The 17183-nt window shown below is 41.9% G+C and overlaps 1 protein-coding gene across 13 annotated transcripts in view; it reads right to left on the bottom strand.

Annotated features, from left to right (window-relative positions):
* Positions 1-17183, bottom strand: part of PPP2R2B (protein phosphatase 2 regulatory subunit Bbeta) — a 443029-nt gene that overhangs the window by 37497 nt on the left and 388349 nt on the right. For all 13 annotated transcript variants that reach the window (XM_072749915.1, XM_026018571.2, XM_072749912.1 and 10 more), the window contains 2 exons: positions 15335-15512; positions 1146-1310 (listed from right to left, as the gene is read on the bottom strand). In XM_072749915.1, coding sequence (XP_072606016.1) covers positions 1146-1310; positions 15335-15512 — 343 coding nt within the window. The remainder of the gene's footprint in view (positions 1-1145; positions 1311-15334; positions 15513-17183) is intronic.

The following is a 17183-nucleotide window of genomic DNA, read 5'->3' on the forward strand; positions in this document are numbered from 1 at the left end:
CTTACTGTTTTGTTCGTGCTGGTAGACCTGGCTGAGCCCACGAGAGAGGGTGGGCTGCTACTGGGCTCCCTTCCTCCACCACAGCCAGGCCCTCCTGGTCTACCCCAGTACTCACTGTTGGGGCCAGCAGGCTTCCCCTGCTCAGGGAGCTCGTGGAGCCTTTGGCTTCTAAGCACTCAGTCCCCGCTAGTTGAGCTACTTCTCTCCAACAATGCCTAGAAAACCATCATGACTGTGGCTGGTGAGTCCAGTTGCTCTTTATTTAACCCATCCTCTTCCTCTGAAGCTTTTCTCTAGTGCACACTACGGCCACGGGCATTTCTAAAGTTCTGGTCCCAAAGCCACCACCTCTCCAAGAGGGTACTAACCACTTCCTACAGGTGCTGGGTTTTTTTTTTTCTAATTGACATATAATTGAAATATGACATTATATAAGTTTTAAATATACAACATAATGATTTGATATATGTATATACCACAAAATAATCACCAATAAGCCTAGTTAACATTCATTCCCACACAGAGTTACAAGTTCTTTTTCTGGCGAAGAGAACTTTTAAGATGTGGTCTAGCAACTCTTAAACATGCAAGAGAGCTTTATTAACTTAGTCACCATTCCCAGTTGCCATTTGTGATTGCCTGTATACTCTCAGCCTCTCACATAGTCCAGGAGGCCCTGTTACCACCAAGATCTGTCCAGAACCCGCCAGCCCCTCTCCACTTGCACACTAGCACCCCTGTCCAGGCCACACTCATCCCCAGATCGCCTGCCAGCACATTGCAATGATCCCCTAACTGGTCTCCCTTCAGGGAACTCTGCAGATTCATTCTCTCCATGGCAGCAAGAGTGATGTTAAAACACAATTCGGATCATGCCACAATGTGATGTGACAGGGTCTCATTCACCTCTGGATTACATGCCTTAAGCGAATACTTGTGGAATTGAACGTGAGGGTTCCTATGTACCCACACACCAGATGTGGAGCGGATTCTGAGTCAGGCCAACACCTGGACTTTGCTGCCAGGGGGTGTCAGGTGGGGAAGGAGATCCAAATCCTCTAGGTTCTCCCCTCCTCCTCCTGCAGTTCAGGGGCCTGGCCTGCCCACCCCATCACCCCATCCACTGTGCACAGCTTGCTACTCACACTTGCTGTGCCTGTCACACAAGGCCGATGCCCTCATGTCACACAGCCGGATTGTCCCTTTGCTGCTGCTGTACACGAAGCTGTTGCAGTGATGCGGGTGGAACTCGGCTGCTGTGATCACCTCCGTGAGCTCCTCCATGTTGGCCGGCTTAATGTCAACGATATCTGGCACAGGTGAGTCAAGGACGGGACCAGGACCGGGGGCAGAAGCTCAAGGGTGATGAGTAGCGGCACCGCCTAGTTTTAGGGTAACCTGCGAGCATCTACCACACACAGGGAATCTTCACGGTAAACTTGCAAGCAAATGAGGCAGGGCTTACTGGTCTTGGCAGATGAGGCCCAGGGATGCCCAGGTCTGAGGCATCATTAGAACTCAGGTCTCCCTGGCCTCTTTTGAATATTTCATCCTTCACCACATAGGGAAAGCGTCCCATCGCCCATCAAAGTTGTCTGCTCATGCAATCAGGCTAAAATGTGCCAAGCCACAAAGACAACAGTGGTGAAGAAGCTAGCCCCATTCCAACTAAATGATTCAGTTCATTTGAATCTTTCCCCCGATTAGGCTGATAAATGATACCCACAGTAGATTGTGAATCCTCTTCCACGAAATCCCTGAGATCTTCTTTAATAACACGCTGGTGAGAGTAAGAATAGCTGCTGCTACCATTTTGTGAGCACTGACCATAGGCCCATTGTTTGCAAAGCAGATCAGTACTTTAGTGCAGTTAATCCTTAGAACAGCTCTGTAACCTGTCCTTTTCTTATTCCCTCCAGGGATGGAGATGGGGGCCTGCCCTGTGTCACAAGGCTGGAGAAGCAGCACCAGGATTTCCTCCCAGGGGCCAAACTTGTGCTTTTGAGTAATTATGCAAAATGTCTCTCATCGAAGACACTACAGAGGACCTCAAGCTTCCATAAGCTGTGATTTGCCTTAAGAGCTTGGGTGGGAGTTTAAGCACCAGAAAAAAAGCCCTCCAGTTGGATGGTGGGACAGTTTCAGCCTCCCATGGAATAGACCTTTGTTTTATCATCTGTTTTTTTCTTCCTCAGTATTTTCCTTTCTGATCAAGAATGATTATACCTCCATTTTCAAAGACCTCGTCCTTAATTACTGAAACGGATCATTTGGCCCTTTAATTGTGGAGATGCCTCAGTGGACGTAAGGACTTTCAGGAGGATGTCTGGCATGTGGGAGGGAATGAGTCTGTGCTACCCTGGAGTTTGGGGGACCTGCGTGCAGGGTAGGAAGCACCTGTCTGAGGCTGTGATGCCGAGGACCCGAAACTTCCTGCAAAGAAACGGGCCTCGTGATGTGGGTGCTGTTACACAGGAAAGCTGACCAAGGTGATTCCCACTTTCCCAAGACTTCATCACTTTTGAGCCAGCTTTCTGATTGGGCCCCATGTGTATATCAACAGGTGGTATTTGCTTAACATTGTCCTTCCGGTCGGCTTAAATCAACTCTGTTTCCTAGCCTTGTCTAAGCTGTAACCCACTATTCATAAAACTGTGGGTTTAACGAGCTGGTTACATTTTAAATAATATGCATGAAATAAATGCATACCAATTAAAATAAAAATGTTTACGTCTGTGCCAGGAGCTTGTATATCCCATTTGGGGAAACAGTGCAATGATTCAGCAAGAAGTAACTTAACACAGACTCTGCTATTAGGTGGGGATGGATGTTTCATAAAGTTAGTAACACAGTCCCCCTTTTTAGAGTATACATAAGGGGGGCACCTGGGTGGCTCAGTGGTTGAGGTCTACCTTTGGTTCGGGTCGTGATCCTGGGGTCCTGGGATCCAGTCCCACAGTGGGATCCCCGCAGGGAGCCTGCTTCTCCCTCTATGTCTCTGCCTCTCATGAATAAATAAATAAAATCTTTAAAAAAAAGAGTATATATACGGTACAAATAAATGTGCTTGTATTTTTAGTCATACCAGCATCAACATAGGCATCTGTTACCACACACCACCTAAGCTCCAGCACACAATCTGGTGCAATAATGGCTCTGTACTTGGTTTTGCCTCTTTCCCCTTCAATGATCTGTTATAAGTCCTGTCGTGGCTTTCCAAAATTAGTCTGAGACTGAACTAACACTGCATTTTACTACAATTTGCCCCACCAAACTCAGATGCAAATATCACTTGGGTCTGCAGAGCATGTAGGTCCCCTGGATTCACAAAATACTACCTTTCAACTCAACTGCTGCCCGAGTTATAAATATGATTGCAGTTAGCACCACATGCTGGGGGGCAGGAGGCTGTGTCCCCTAGGATGTTCCAAGCTGCACCTCTGATGTTCTCTCCAGCTCCCTGACCTATACCCTGGGCTTGGTGTCCACACCATGGGATGGGGTGAGCAGAGATTAGTGTTCAGTTACCGTCAGATCTCATCGCCCTCCAGAAAGAGCTTCCATACCCTACTGTGCCAGTGAGCATGTTTCTCTTTTCCTAAAATAGGGCAAGAAAATCTGGTGTCAGCTTTCTCAACCTCTACCAGTAGAGCTCTAAAAACAAGCTTAACTGGAAAGGATCTTTGCTGTGTGGGAGGGGGAGGTGCCGCATCTACTATTTCTTTCTTACCTAAAAATAAAGCCCCAAAGTCAGAATGTGTGAAAATGAAGTGCTTAAAGATATCTATGAAAGCAGGAAGGAACATCGCCCAGCATCTAGAACAGCATCACGGGGATGTGCGCACGGAGTCTGCTGAGGGCTGCTTCCCCTGGATCCATGCTCCCTCCCTCCCACCCCCAAGCTGGACTTTTTTGAGCCTCCCCATCATCTCTCATCCTCAAGCATCACCCCTTTGACTAGTATGTCTGACTCTACGCAGTTCAGAGATGATTCAAATCCTCTCTTTAATAACTGTGAAGGACAAGAGAATAATAACCAATAGTTCATGTTTACCAAGTGCCACACATTGTCCCATTTGACCTTCATCTCAGCCCTATGCGATCAATACTATGAACAGGCCTATTCTCCAGTGGAAGGAGCAGTAACTGAGGTGAATTCATCAAGGTCACAGGACTAGGAAGAGGAGGAGCTGGGATTCCAACCCAGTCTGTCTGGCTTCAGAGCCTGGGTTCTCGACCACATGCTACTCTCCCTCCTCTGAGGAAAGGCCCTTCCAGAGACAGCCATTCTGAGTGCAGTCATTCTGGCTCTCTCGAAACAACCTCTGGCTAATCTGAGAGGGCAGCCAGTTCTTTTAATTCACCGACCACCCTGGTGGCTGCATTTTTCGAAATCAGAATTTGGACATAGCATCTCAGGATTTCTGCGTCCTAGGATGTGATAATTACTTTTCTCTTTTTTGAACCATGAACTGGAACAGAAACATATGGAATTTCTTGAACTGTTAACCGATGGAGGATTTGCTGAGTTCTAAGAACATCTGGGACGAGACTAATAACTAAAAATTCAATGGCTTATGGGGATGATGGGACAGGGTATTTCACATCTACATCATCCAGAAACCCAATCCTCTCCTCTGACTCTGTTCTAAAGGGAGATGCACACCTTCAGCATATGTGGTTTTGCCCTTCATGTCAGGAGGGAAAGAGGAGAGAGATAAGCAGTGAATGGCTCCCTGTATTATCTTGAAAACAGAATGATGCATTTTGACAGTCAATTTTCTCCTCCCTATGCTTTAGAGCTCTCTATCCAAATTCTTTCCCTGTTGTCCCAAAGAACTAAATGGCAAAAGCAAAACATAGCACTGGATTCTCGGCTAATATACAAGGCAGACAGCCAACAGATTGCTATTAAATTAACCCTGGGGCTTGACAGATCTGTTCTTCCTGACCCCAACTGCTTATGGCATTCCTTATTAATGCTGAGCCCAGACAAATTACCTCTACTAACAAAAGGGGTTAATCTGCTTCTCTGTTGGGACTCTGGAGGCAGCTTTGAGGACAGGAGGGGGCACAGCTAGTTTGGCAGCTGAGCTCCATGCTTGGAAGGCAGAAGGAGGGAAGGTGAGGGCATCACTGTGCCAGGCAGGGCCTAAGGCATCATTTAAAATAATAATTGAAGACACTGGGAGGTCACCCCTTAAGGGATTGGCTTCAAACAAATAAGAAGCCAGAGCCATAAATTACATCACCAGTGGGGTGAGGGAATGGAGAGGGTAATGGCAGGATGCTAAGGGGTAGCACAGGAGCCATTCAAAAGTCATTTCCCTAATCTCCAATTTAGAAAAAGCTTTCTATGAAAAAAAAAAAAGTCTACTGCAATGTGATAAAAGAGATTGACAATAACCTGTGTATAAAGAAATAGGGAAATGATTAAAATTTGATCTACCTCAATAAATTGTTTCTGAAATGGAAATTCCAAGTCCACTAAAAACCATGAAATATTGTATCTATAGCATGATCATAATGTCATTTAAAACTTACACTCTGAAAATGATGAGCTAAAAGGCAAACTACTAAATGTTAGTAATGGTTCTGTCTGGGTGAGGATAGGGATTTTCAATTATCAGTTAACATTTCCACAATTTCTTTTGACCATGTTGTCTTAAAGGACAGAAAAAGACAAGGTATTTTCACTTCTTTCTATCTATATACAACCAGTAAAATACAAAATATATATATAGTCTGACCAGAATCATGTAAAAAATGAGAGAGAGGGAAAGACAATAGAGAATGGAAGGAAATATGGTTAATACCTTACAGGGATTAGTTGGAGGGTCAGCATGTAAGTCACCCTTTAGTAACTCTAGCTTACAAAGGGTGATTTACCTTTACCATTGGTTCATTTATTCCTCCATGTAAATCCACAAATGTTAACAACGAACCTGCTAGTACTTTTCTGGGTACAGGGGATACAGTCATGACCAAAACGGACCAAAAATCCTCCTGATCTGTGGAGCCTATATCCTAGCAGGGCATATGGTCACTAAGCATGGCAGATAAATATAATATAGAATAGACTAGATGGTAATAACTGCTAAGCAGAAAAATAAAGCAGAGGCGAGAGAGAGAGAAATGGTGTATGTGTGTGTATATCCTGGACTGAACAGGAGAAGGCTTCCTGGATAAATAGAGTTAAGATTTTTTTCCCCTTTTATTATTTATTTACTTTTCTGAGTCCTTATAGCTCAATTAGCTAGCACGATGTTAAAATGGTGATGCTATTCCCCTGTATATACACCAAAACTAGGTGGGGAGATTACAGATGATTCTATATATCTCCACGATAAGTGCTTATTTTTAAACAATAAACAAAAAAAAGTTTCCTTGTGTTAGAACCACCTATGAGAGAGTTGAGAGACCAGGAGCCTCATCAACATGGGCAAAGTTCAAGATAATACTGTGATAAATAGGGATCCCTGGGTGGCTTAGCGGTTCAGTGCCTGTCTTTGGCCCAGGGTGTGATCCTTGAGTCCCGCATCGGGCTCCCGGCATGGAGCCTGCTTCTCCCTCTGCCTGTGTCTCTGCCTCTCTTTCTTTATCATGAATAAATAAATAAATAAAATCTTTAAAAAATACTGTGATAAATATCATGATTGTAACAAAACTGGGTCAGGAGATTGGGATTCAATTCTGATTCCAAGTCTGTTTTGCTTGGAAAATGTGGGAAAGTCATTTTCTCTCTCTGGGTTTCGATTTTTTAGCCTTTGAATGGGTATAATCCTATTTACCTCGATAACCTCTGAGAATTGTGATTATGAAATAATTTCACGAGACAATTATTAAAGTGCTTTATGGTAGCCTGGATAATCCCATCTCTCACTCTCTCTCTCTCTCTCTCTCAAAAAAAAAAAAAAAAAAGCATCTAGTTTTCCCCAGATAGCTTTATATGTTTCAGTTTTGTGGGCTTTTAAAGGTGATGTCCTTGTACACTTGTCTTTATCAGTGCCGATTCTGACATTTTTTGTTTTGTTTTGTTTTGTTTTCTTTCTAAGCCCTGCCAATCAAGGGCAGGAAAGCCAAACAGGAAGCCTTTCAGTAGGCCAGGCTGGAAATCTACGTTCGCCTGGGAAAGACACCCATGTTCAGGAGCAGTTGAAGTTTTTCATGTAGCTGTACTTAGAGTCTGCCAATACTGAAGGTGGAGAACAGCCTATCTTGGCCCTGAGAACTACCCGCATTAGAGTTGGATTTCCTTTTAGGAGACTTGAATTGCTTTGAGGGCTTTTTCCCCCTTTCCAAAGTCTGAATGAAGTCTTTGGATATTAAGTACTGATTACAAAGCATCCAGATCTTATTAGCTGAACGGATGTGTTACTTGATGATAAGACACTGGCAATCTCTGAAGAGGACTCCAAGGGATATTCTTCTTTTAAGAGCTTAAAAAAAGCCAATGTGCAAATATTTATGGAGGGTTTGCCAATTGCTAGGCTCAATATGAGAGACCGACAAAGAGACATATGGTGCCATATTAGTTACTGCTTTAAGTATGTCCTGAGCTACAGAAGACACAGGGCTGAGATGAAATTCATGATTTGGGTTGGGGGGGCACTTGAAAATCTCATCACCACAGACTCTTTCCTATTTTATTCGTGTGACAGAGAGCTTGAATTCCACCATTAGGAAACACCCAGTATTTTCTTCAAAGGTCAGTTCAGATGTTACTTTCTTTATGACTCATTCCAGCCGAATTTCCTTCATGATTCTCCCTATCTTGTGTATCCATAGCACCTTGAATACACCTAACACTTAACACATATTATTATAATCAATTGAGTAATTTGAGACGGTGTGATAGGGTATAGTTTACTGGAGTATAGAGTATGAAAGACTGAATCTCCAAGTCTGGACTAGTTACATAATCATGAAAGCCTTTAAATTTGTTAACTCATCTACAAAAAGGCAGACAACTATAAAGGATGATGTGTAGATTATACCTGGTGCTTAATACAGGCTCCAAAAATTGTTAGTCTCATCTTCCCTAGTATGGTGACATGTCTGTCTTCCTCTGTCCATATACTTGCTTTGCTGGTTTTGTGATATGTTAAGTTGGTTAGGCTGAATCCTTAAGAGTTCCCTTTCTAGGATGTCTCTGGTTATGGTGGGATAACATGGGCTCAGGAAGGTTGAAGGACAGAAGAGAGGAAGCATGTATCACACACACATCTCCTTTCACTTATTCAATAAAACACAAATCCAGGTGCTTCTGTAAGGGAATCTGCAATTCTACAGATGTGATTAAAGGCCCCCACAGGTTGACTTCAAGTTAACCAAAGGAAGATTCTCTTTGGTGGGCCTGAATTAATCAGTTGGAAGACCTTTAAAGGAAAGCTTAGGCCCTCCCTGAGGCTCTCTCTTCCTGACTGCCATGTGTGGACAAGCTTCAAATCATCCTTGTGCTCTTCCAGCTTACTTGTGATTTTCCATTTCTGACTAAGTGCCTAACAGACCCTGACTTGCTTGGCCAGCCTCACAACTGCAAGTCTAGTTCATTAGAGTAAGTCAGTCTCTCTCCTTCTCCCTCCTCTCCTGCCTTTCCCTTTCTCTGTAGACAGATGGACAGACAGACACACACATGCAAAGAGCACACACACATACAGTGCTCCTGCAAGAGTTTTGCTTTTTGCTTGAACTCTAGCTGATACATCTAAGCTTCAGATTACAAGAACCATAATACCAGGGATGGAGTTTTATTCATCTTGGCATTCCAGTACACATAGTAAGTGTTCAATAAATGTTTATGGATTTTACTTTAATTCATAGTGACTTAGCAGCATTCTCTAGGCATAGTTTTTTTTTTTTAATGCAGAAAATCCATCATAGGTCAATAATAGGTCAAGATGCCAGGCCTGGATACTGTAAATCGTTTAGCTTGTGGTTTTCTTAGGAAAGAACGGGATCCAGGCAACAAGATTAAAGAACAGGGAGATGGGGAAATGTTACAGATAATAATAGCTACTATTTATTAAGCTTTCTCCCTGTGCCAGGTACTTGGCTAAGAAATCAACACTATGATCTTATTTAATACCCACAACAACCTTACAAGATAGATGGTATTATTATCTCCATTAACCGATGAAGAAATGGGAGGGTCAGAAGATGTTAACAACTTGTCAAGGTCATACCGATTTTAGGAGAAAAAACTGGATTCAAATCCAGTGAATCTGACTCCAGAGTCGAACTACTAACTACTAAGCATTCCTAACTACTATGCTATACTGCACTGAGGAAGCTCAAAAAGCCCCAGAAGCCTACCTAGTTGCATTCTTGCCCTCTGCCCTGACAACATGAAGTCCAAAGGGCTTTCCTCATGTAGAGGGAAATCCCTCATCTCATAAATCCCTAGGTAGGACGGATACGGAGGGTCAGCATCCTCACAAGCAAAGCATCAGGCCTTCGAAAACCCACCAAGGCAGCACTTATTATGGGAAGGAGGAGGCTGCCCTGGTACATGTGGGCCAATGTGCTGGAGGTGTTACTGGAATGCTCTCCTTTTACACCAAATGCCAGTCTCAACTTGATATGGGAGAAATGGGAGGGTACACTTGTGGATGGAAGCCAGAGCAGCAACAAGGGAGACAGACTTGTATCAGGCCCCACAGTTTGCTTCAAAGTCTGTCTGCAGAAAGAATCCCATCAGAATAAAAGGCAGGCCGCTGTCCATGGTACTACAGAGAGACAGAAGCCAAGAGTTGAGGTTATACAGTCCCCTGATCAGGGAATAAAGTCCAAAAAGGCCTCAGCTCAGTTGACAAATGAAGCTGATACACAGGGATGCTAAGACCAAGGCCAATGATGAAACACCCCAGAGTCCAGATGTCTTCTCTCAGAGAAATCCTGTCTCATGCCCAGAGACTTACAGAGTTCTGTAAGATGTGGCTTCTGCTGACCTTTTCAGTCTTGCTTATACCATGCTCCACCAGAATGTGTAAAGCTTACACATTCTCTGGGTTCCAGTCACAGTGGCCTTTTTAGATTTCCTCCAACATTGTTTTATTACCTTCTGCCACATGCCCTTTGTACATGCTAGACCAATCTCTCCACACCTCTTTCCCAACTTAGCTCATATTCTTCATCTTTCAGATCTCAACTCAATAACCAGTTCCTCTGCAAAGTCTTCTTTTATTCCTAGTTTCTATCAGATTTGAAAAAAGAAGCATTCACACAAATGTATTTCCTTTCCTCACAGGGCTTTCCTCTGTTTATAATTATATGCTCATTAATGTGATTATTTGATGAATGTCATTCTGAAAGCAGAAAGTTTCTTTTCGCTTCTATATCTCCATGGCCTCAGTACAGTACTTGACACAAACTAGGTACTCGGTATACAGTTATTGAGGGCTGTATAATATTTACTTTTACTTGATAGTAGCCTATTAATAGGTCCCATATTGGACTAGGTAAAAGTCCAGATTTAACTCATTCTCATCCTTGAGAAAAGAATTCAAAAGATTCTAAGTGTATCATAGAAAACTAGTTTGAAAAGTTAGGACTGCTTCTTGCCCTAGAATACCACTAATCTAGAAATGAGTTATTATTGTCCAAAAGTAGTTAACCCACTAAGGCCAAAGTCTGACCACTTTAAGACAGAACCTGTTACATCAGATAAGGACAGACTGGCTATGGAGGGAAAGGAGAGGACTCCAGATGTCACGAAGCCAGGAATGTTTCAATCTGATCTAGTGTTAAATACAAGGCCCCGGACCTCAGAGATCCTGCAAATATGTGGTCTATGGTATAATGAGCAATGTCTTAAAAAGAGCATCCAACTGCAAAGCCAAAGGAGGAGTCTAGAATTGAGAAGATGACCCAGGTAATGAATTCAGTAGAATAGAAACCACCATACTAACATCTAACTTTTTTAGTTTCCTTGTCCTTTCCATGATAATCAAGCTTCTTTTGAAATCTGTTTATCATTCATCTAGCAGGGTACTGGCCTAAGCATATATATGTGTGTGTATATATATGCATATGTATATAAAGAGACATAGATGGATATATTTTATATACAGTTGACCCTTGAACAGTGTGGGGACTAGGGCCAGTGATCCTTGTGCAGTCAATAATCCACATATAACTTTTGGCTCCCTTAAATCTTTGTAATTAATACTTCAATGTTGACCAGAAATCTTACTGATGACATAAGTTAACACAAATTTTGTATGCTATATATAATATATACACTGTAGTCTTACAATAAAACATTGGAAAAGAAATTATTGTCTAATAAAGAAAATTCATTATTGCATTTACTGAAAAAAATCTGCGTGTAAGTGGACCCACATAGTTCAAATTCATGCTGTCCAAGGGTCAATTGTATGTATAACATTTATCCACATATACATATTAAAGATATAAATATATTTTTATATATGTGGATAATCATATATATAAACATATTTTTAAAAATTCTCACAATCCTCTTTGATAAAACTCCTCTCTAAAGATCAATTAACAGAGGGTTGGTTAAATTAAGAACCTTATTAAAGCTTACACATCCAGCAAGTGGTAGAGCTGAGTGTGAACTTCAGTCTTTAAGATGTTCAGAACCTCTAGAACTTTTAGGACTCCAAAGCCTGCATTCTCAATCATAATGCCAGTGTCATACCAAATGCCAGGCAGTGGAAGTCATGACTTTATTTTTTAACCACACTGCAAGACCACTTGTCTTACTATTTACTTTTCTTTACATAAACTTACTTTGTAATTTAAGTGGATTTTTCAGTATCTATGAAATTGCCAGACTGATATGATAGTTGTCTTTTTTAGTATTATTATGAATATCTAATTATGAAAATGAAAAAAAAATCCACATAGTGCTTAGAAGTACCTTGACTACCACCCAGTGGTACTCATACCACGTTCTGGGAACCCCACATTATTCTATCCTGCACCATGTTTTTCAGCCACATTATAAAAATGGTGCTAAACAATGTTTGATTTAATAAGACCTGTTGGTGTTTTTTTGAGGGTGTTTTGAAAGATGGCCGCTTCCTACCCCAGAGGTGGCTGTACTTCAGTGACAAGAGGCAAAAGGGTCCCAGTTTGTACAGTCAGCTCAGTGCTTAAGGCAGTGTAGTTGAAAAGAACTATATAGATATCAGTGATCATCATTCTCATGATGACAATGATTATTTTACATATGGCTGCTTTAAGGGTGAATGGCACAGTCTCATTTGTATGCCAGCATCTGGCAGACTGTCACACATCTGCAGAATATAACCTAAATTGTGCTATTAATATTTCCCCTTTGCATTTTCCCCAAGGCATCTGTCTCCCCAAAGGCCTAAAGAAACCACCCCCCTCCATCTTGAAGGCCTGGAGGCAAATCCAGAAAACATGTCACCTAGACTGGGGACAGCAGATGCTCAGAGTGACAGCAGCTGAGTCTGAGCAGATTTCTGGTTCTTGGAAAAGATGTAAAGGGAGAAAGGGCACCACAACACACATTCATTCTATTAGCAGCTGTACTTCCAGGCAAAATCTGTAGGCAGGCTCTCTGAGGCTCAGACAGCATGTAGAATCCACTGTGCAATCAATAACAGATGCCAGTCATGGTCCTGAGGGTCAGGTCCTAGTACCTCCATCACTGCCATTACTTGCTTAAAGCTCCTTTCCTTAGAATGCCTTGGCAAACCAGAAAAACAGACTCTTCAGTACAGAGAACAAACTGAAGGTTATCAAAGGGGAGGAGAGGTAGATGGGTGAAATAGGTGATGGAAGCTTAAGGAGGGCACTTGTTGGGAAGAGCACTGGGTGTGGTATGGAAGTACTGAATCACTCACTATATTGTACACCTGACGCTAATATAACACTATGTTAGCTAACTGGAATTTAAATAAAAACTTAAAAAAAAAAGGCTTGGACAACCATCAAGTACTCTTCTATGGTAGAGACTAGCTAGCTGTGTAGCAATACCATGTCAATTTCTTTTTACATGCACAGCTACACTACATTTCCCAGCCTGCTCTGTAGTTAGAAGTCGCCATGTGACTGATATCTAACCAATGGAATTCATACTATTTTAGGGCCTGGCCCAAAAGAGCCTCCAGTATGTGGTTCTCTACAATCTCCTTTTGCTGTCCTGACTGCAGGTAAGCCTGGTGAGAGTGGGGAGCTGAAAAATGGAAGGACCTATTTCTCTGGTTCACTGTTTGGAGGAGGTTGCTTTCTAGTGGGGATCATCACAATGGACTTTATAACAGAAATTATTTTTTATGTGTTTGAACCACTATGAGGTCTGTTTTTATCAAAACATTCAGAGCTTTACTATAACCTATGTACTCTTACAGTGAAATTTCTGGGTTAAATTTCATGATCACTGGGATGCCTGGGTGGCTCAGTTGGTTAAGCATCCAACTCTTAGTTTCAGCTCAGGTCATGATCTCAGGGTTGTGAGATCGAGCTCCTGTACCAGGCTCCATACTCAGCAGAGATTCTGCTTGGAATTCACCCTCTATCTCTGCCCCTGCCCCAGCTCATGCTCTCTCTCTTTCCCTTTCTCTCTCTAAAATAAATAAATAAATCTTAAAGAATTTCATGATTAAATGTCTACTAGAGAGTTCCACTTCAGCGACCTATCATACTTCAAACTTGACTTGTCCAACCAAAATGGTATTTTCTATCTCAGAATGTTCTAGGTACTAGAGTATAGGAACAGATCATACAAAGTCCTTCTCTCATAGAATTTACACCTGAATATGGGGAAATCCAAAATATACACACAAAATTTCAAATAGTGATATGTGCTGTGATGATAAGAACGATAGAGGGCTATTTGGGGGCTACTTGGCAGTTAATGGGAAAGGACCTCTGAGGAGGCAACGTTAGATTGAAGTCTGAATGCTGAACATGTAGTTAGTCATGTGAATTTCGGGGACAAAGTATCCCAGAAAGACGGAACAGCAAACATAAAGAAGAGACATGAGATCAAGGTTTATCCAGGAACAGAAAAGAGGTGAGTTGGCTGAAGTAGAGAGAATCCTGGAGAGTGCTATGACTGGATATCAAAGAGGGAGGCAGGGCCCAGATCATGTAGAACCTTGTAGCTCAAGGTAAAGAAATTGGATTTTATCCTAAATCCATTGGGGAGTTATTAGAATGTTTTAAGCTGGGGAAGAATGATAACTGAATTAGATACTGAAAGGTCCACTCTGACTGTTATGGGAACATGAACTATGTAGAAGATCAAGAAAAAAGGGAGATTAAGCATAAGCAGGAGATTATTGCAGTCACACAGATGAAGCGGCCTATGCTAGTATAGGGTGGTAGGAGTGGAGAGGGAGAGCAAGGGGTGGCTTTGAGATATATTTCAGAGTAAGCACTAGAGGGCTCATAGATTGGGTCAGGAGTAGGGAGGCTGGTGAGTGAGAGAAAAAAAATACTGACTCCCAGGTCAGGTGCTTAGCTGCGTGGGTAGAGAAATCATTACCTGAGAATGGGCATTCAAATGAAGAGTCAGGTTTGTGGTGGGATGGACCACAGGATAGGTAGTGAATAAATGACTCATCTATATTATGAAACGGGGTCATTATAACGGGATTAGGATGTGGGCTCAAATACTCATTTAACAATTTTCTTGATGTCACTGGATTTTAAATAGGGGATAGTAATATTTATATCAGGGGGTTGTTATATCAAATGTACGTTTCGTGTATGAAGACTAGAAGGAAGCATGATAGGGATGTGAGGATTGCTAATAAAGTTTGGTTTATTGATCTGGATGCTGGTTAAACAGGTGTGCCCTGTGGAAAGCCATCAGGCTGTAAAATTATGATATGTGCACTTCTCAAAATGAGGTTCTATATATTGTAGTGCTTAGAATTCAATAAATGGCAGCCAGTATTATTTTCACTATGTTGACAGAATTGAAACCCTCTCATGTGTACCTGTGGTCCATGCTGCCCATACAGACCATTTATAAATCCTTTCACAATAGGAAGGAACCCTAACTGAATTCTGGGGTCTTATATCATAGTTGATAAAGTTGCAACTGACTTTAATTCATGACACGCAAATGACTTTGTGTAAATGAACTGATGCAGAGTTCCAACCCAGAGGTAGTCCTGGACTACTACTTCAGTAAGTCAATACTTCTCTAAGTTTGTTAGGATGAAGGATGGATGCCAACATAGTTTACAAGGGAACAGTTCACCACAAGTGCTAGGAGTTGTGGTTGTGATTGTTTCTTTCTCTTCTACTTCCCCCCAAGCCTGCTCACAGCTGAATACTTATGATTCAAATCAACTGGTTATTGGCCCCCAGTAAAGGATACTAAAACTTTGATTGGTTATTTCAAAGTTCCATAGGTTAATCCTCAGGTCATCAGCTGACATGTAGGTTTCGTAGTCGCTGTTGACTGATATAGAGTTGATGTGATATGTGTGTGCGTTGGCAAATACTCTTCGCGGGGTGGCCTCCACCATCAAGTCCATGGGTCTCAGGACAGGCACCTGGGATGGAAGAGAAACAAATAACTTCAGAATCAAAGCTCTTCATGAGGGAAAAAGTATGCATGTTGATGTCTTTTATCATCACACACAAAATCATAATCACATTCAAAAACTTGAATTTAGAGGAGCCTGAAGACTATCAGAAGACTGATAAATCACATGTTCCTGTTTCCTCTCTCCCTTTTAGTTTTATTTTTTTTCCTTCTACTCCTTTCAGGTTTACTTCTTTCTCAAAAGCTGTCACCATCACTTAGCCCTCATGGGCAATTTCATCTTTTATAGATTCTAAGCTTTCTTCCTGGCCCCTCTAGGTGGCCTCATCCTGGGGGAACTGAAATTAGAATCTACTGTGTGGTCATTAGCTTTCTGAGCTGTTGTTCCAAGCTGCTTGCTTGTTTGTTTTCAACATGAAGTATAGTTTAAAAAGGAAGTTGTGGGCAAATTTTAGAAATATGTAGTTCAACTTTGATCTAAATTTATACTTCAGGGCTTAGGAGGTCTAGACGCCATCCTGGCTTTTTCTTCAATCTTTACAGGGATTTTGGGAAAATATATAACCACCCAAGATTCTAATAGCCCAAATTTAGCCATTAATATAGACGGCACTCATCGACATCCTGTTTTACCTGGAAAAATCTTGGTTTATACCTGTTGTCTTTGTGTACCAACTACAAAATATCTACTTTCACAACAAAACTGTCCTAGTTTGGACAATAAAGTATGTGGTCATCTTAGTGATATATAAGGTGTACTCAGTGATTATTTGTTGAATGAGTAAATAAGAATATTCGAGCAAATGTTTTCTTTCCTGTGGGTCAAAGAATCAGGCCGTTAAATCGATTCCCACACATGAAGCTCTTCCTGCCAAATATGAACAAAGATTCATCACTCTTCTGACTCCCTCTTTGAATTCAAGGGCACTTCTGACTACACCTGGGTCAACTGGCTCCTGAGAAAGTGAGAAAGAACACCTATGCCTGACAGGGGATAGACTAAAAGCAAAACAAAACAAACACAAACACAAACACAAAACACCAGATGTGGTCCTTAACCAACAGCTATTTCCCTTTCAAAAAAGTCATCTTTTGCAACTGAGCAGACTTGCTGACTGATTTGCTTCCAGATGGTCAATGAAGACTTTAATTTCTGGATTTGTTTCAACCCAGGGGGTGAGGGGAAGAGGACAGAAGCAAAGGTTACATTCTGTGAAGTGTACTCACTTCAACAGTATAACCTTTTACAAAACAGAATTCTCCCAGTTTGGTCTTGAAGGAGCTTAGGTCCCTCACACTTTTGAGAGAGTTTTAAAATTGAATAAATAATTCAGGGAATCAGAGTCCTATGTAGCTGTGGTGCTATATATCCTGGAAGGCAGAGGTGGCTTTCAATGTGGATATAGGAAGAACCAGTTATCCTCTGAACACCAGGAAAGGGAGGGGAAGGAAAGTCTTTGTGAGACTTCCACTCCAATTATGGATAATGATTTTAGAGCATAAGCTCAGGGATGGCAAGAACTGGAAGACCTGGGTTCTCATCACAGATTCACGACAAACCTAAAGGCTGTGTGACCATGGGTGGTTAACCTGCCCCTTCTGGGCTCTCAGGATACTATCTGAAAGTTATCAGGAAGGGGGGGTTGGGATCTGTGGAGATAATATGCCCTTTGGTTCA

This window comes from Vulpes vulpes, chromosome 2 (assembly GCF_048418805.1).
Source record: "Vulpes vulpes isolate BD-2025 chromosome 2, VulVul3, whole genome shotgun sequence".
Taxonomy (NCBI): Eukaryota; Metazoa; Chordata; class Mammalia; order Carnivora; family Canidae; genus Vulpes; species Vulpes vulpes.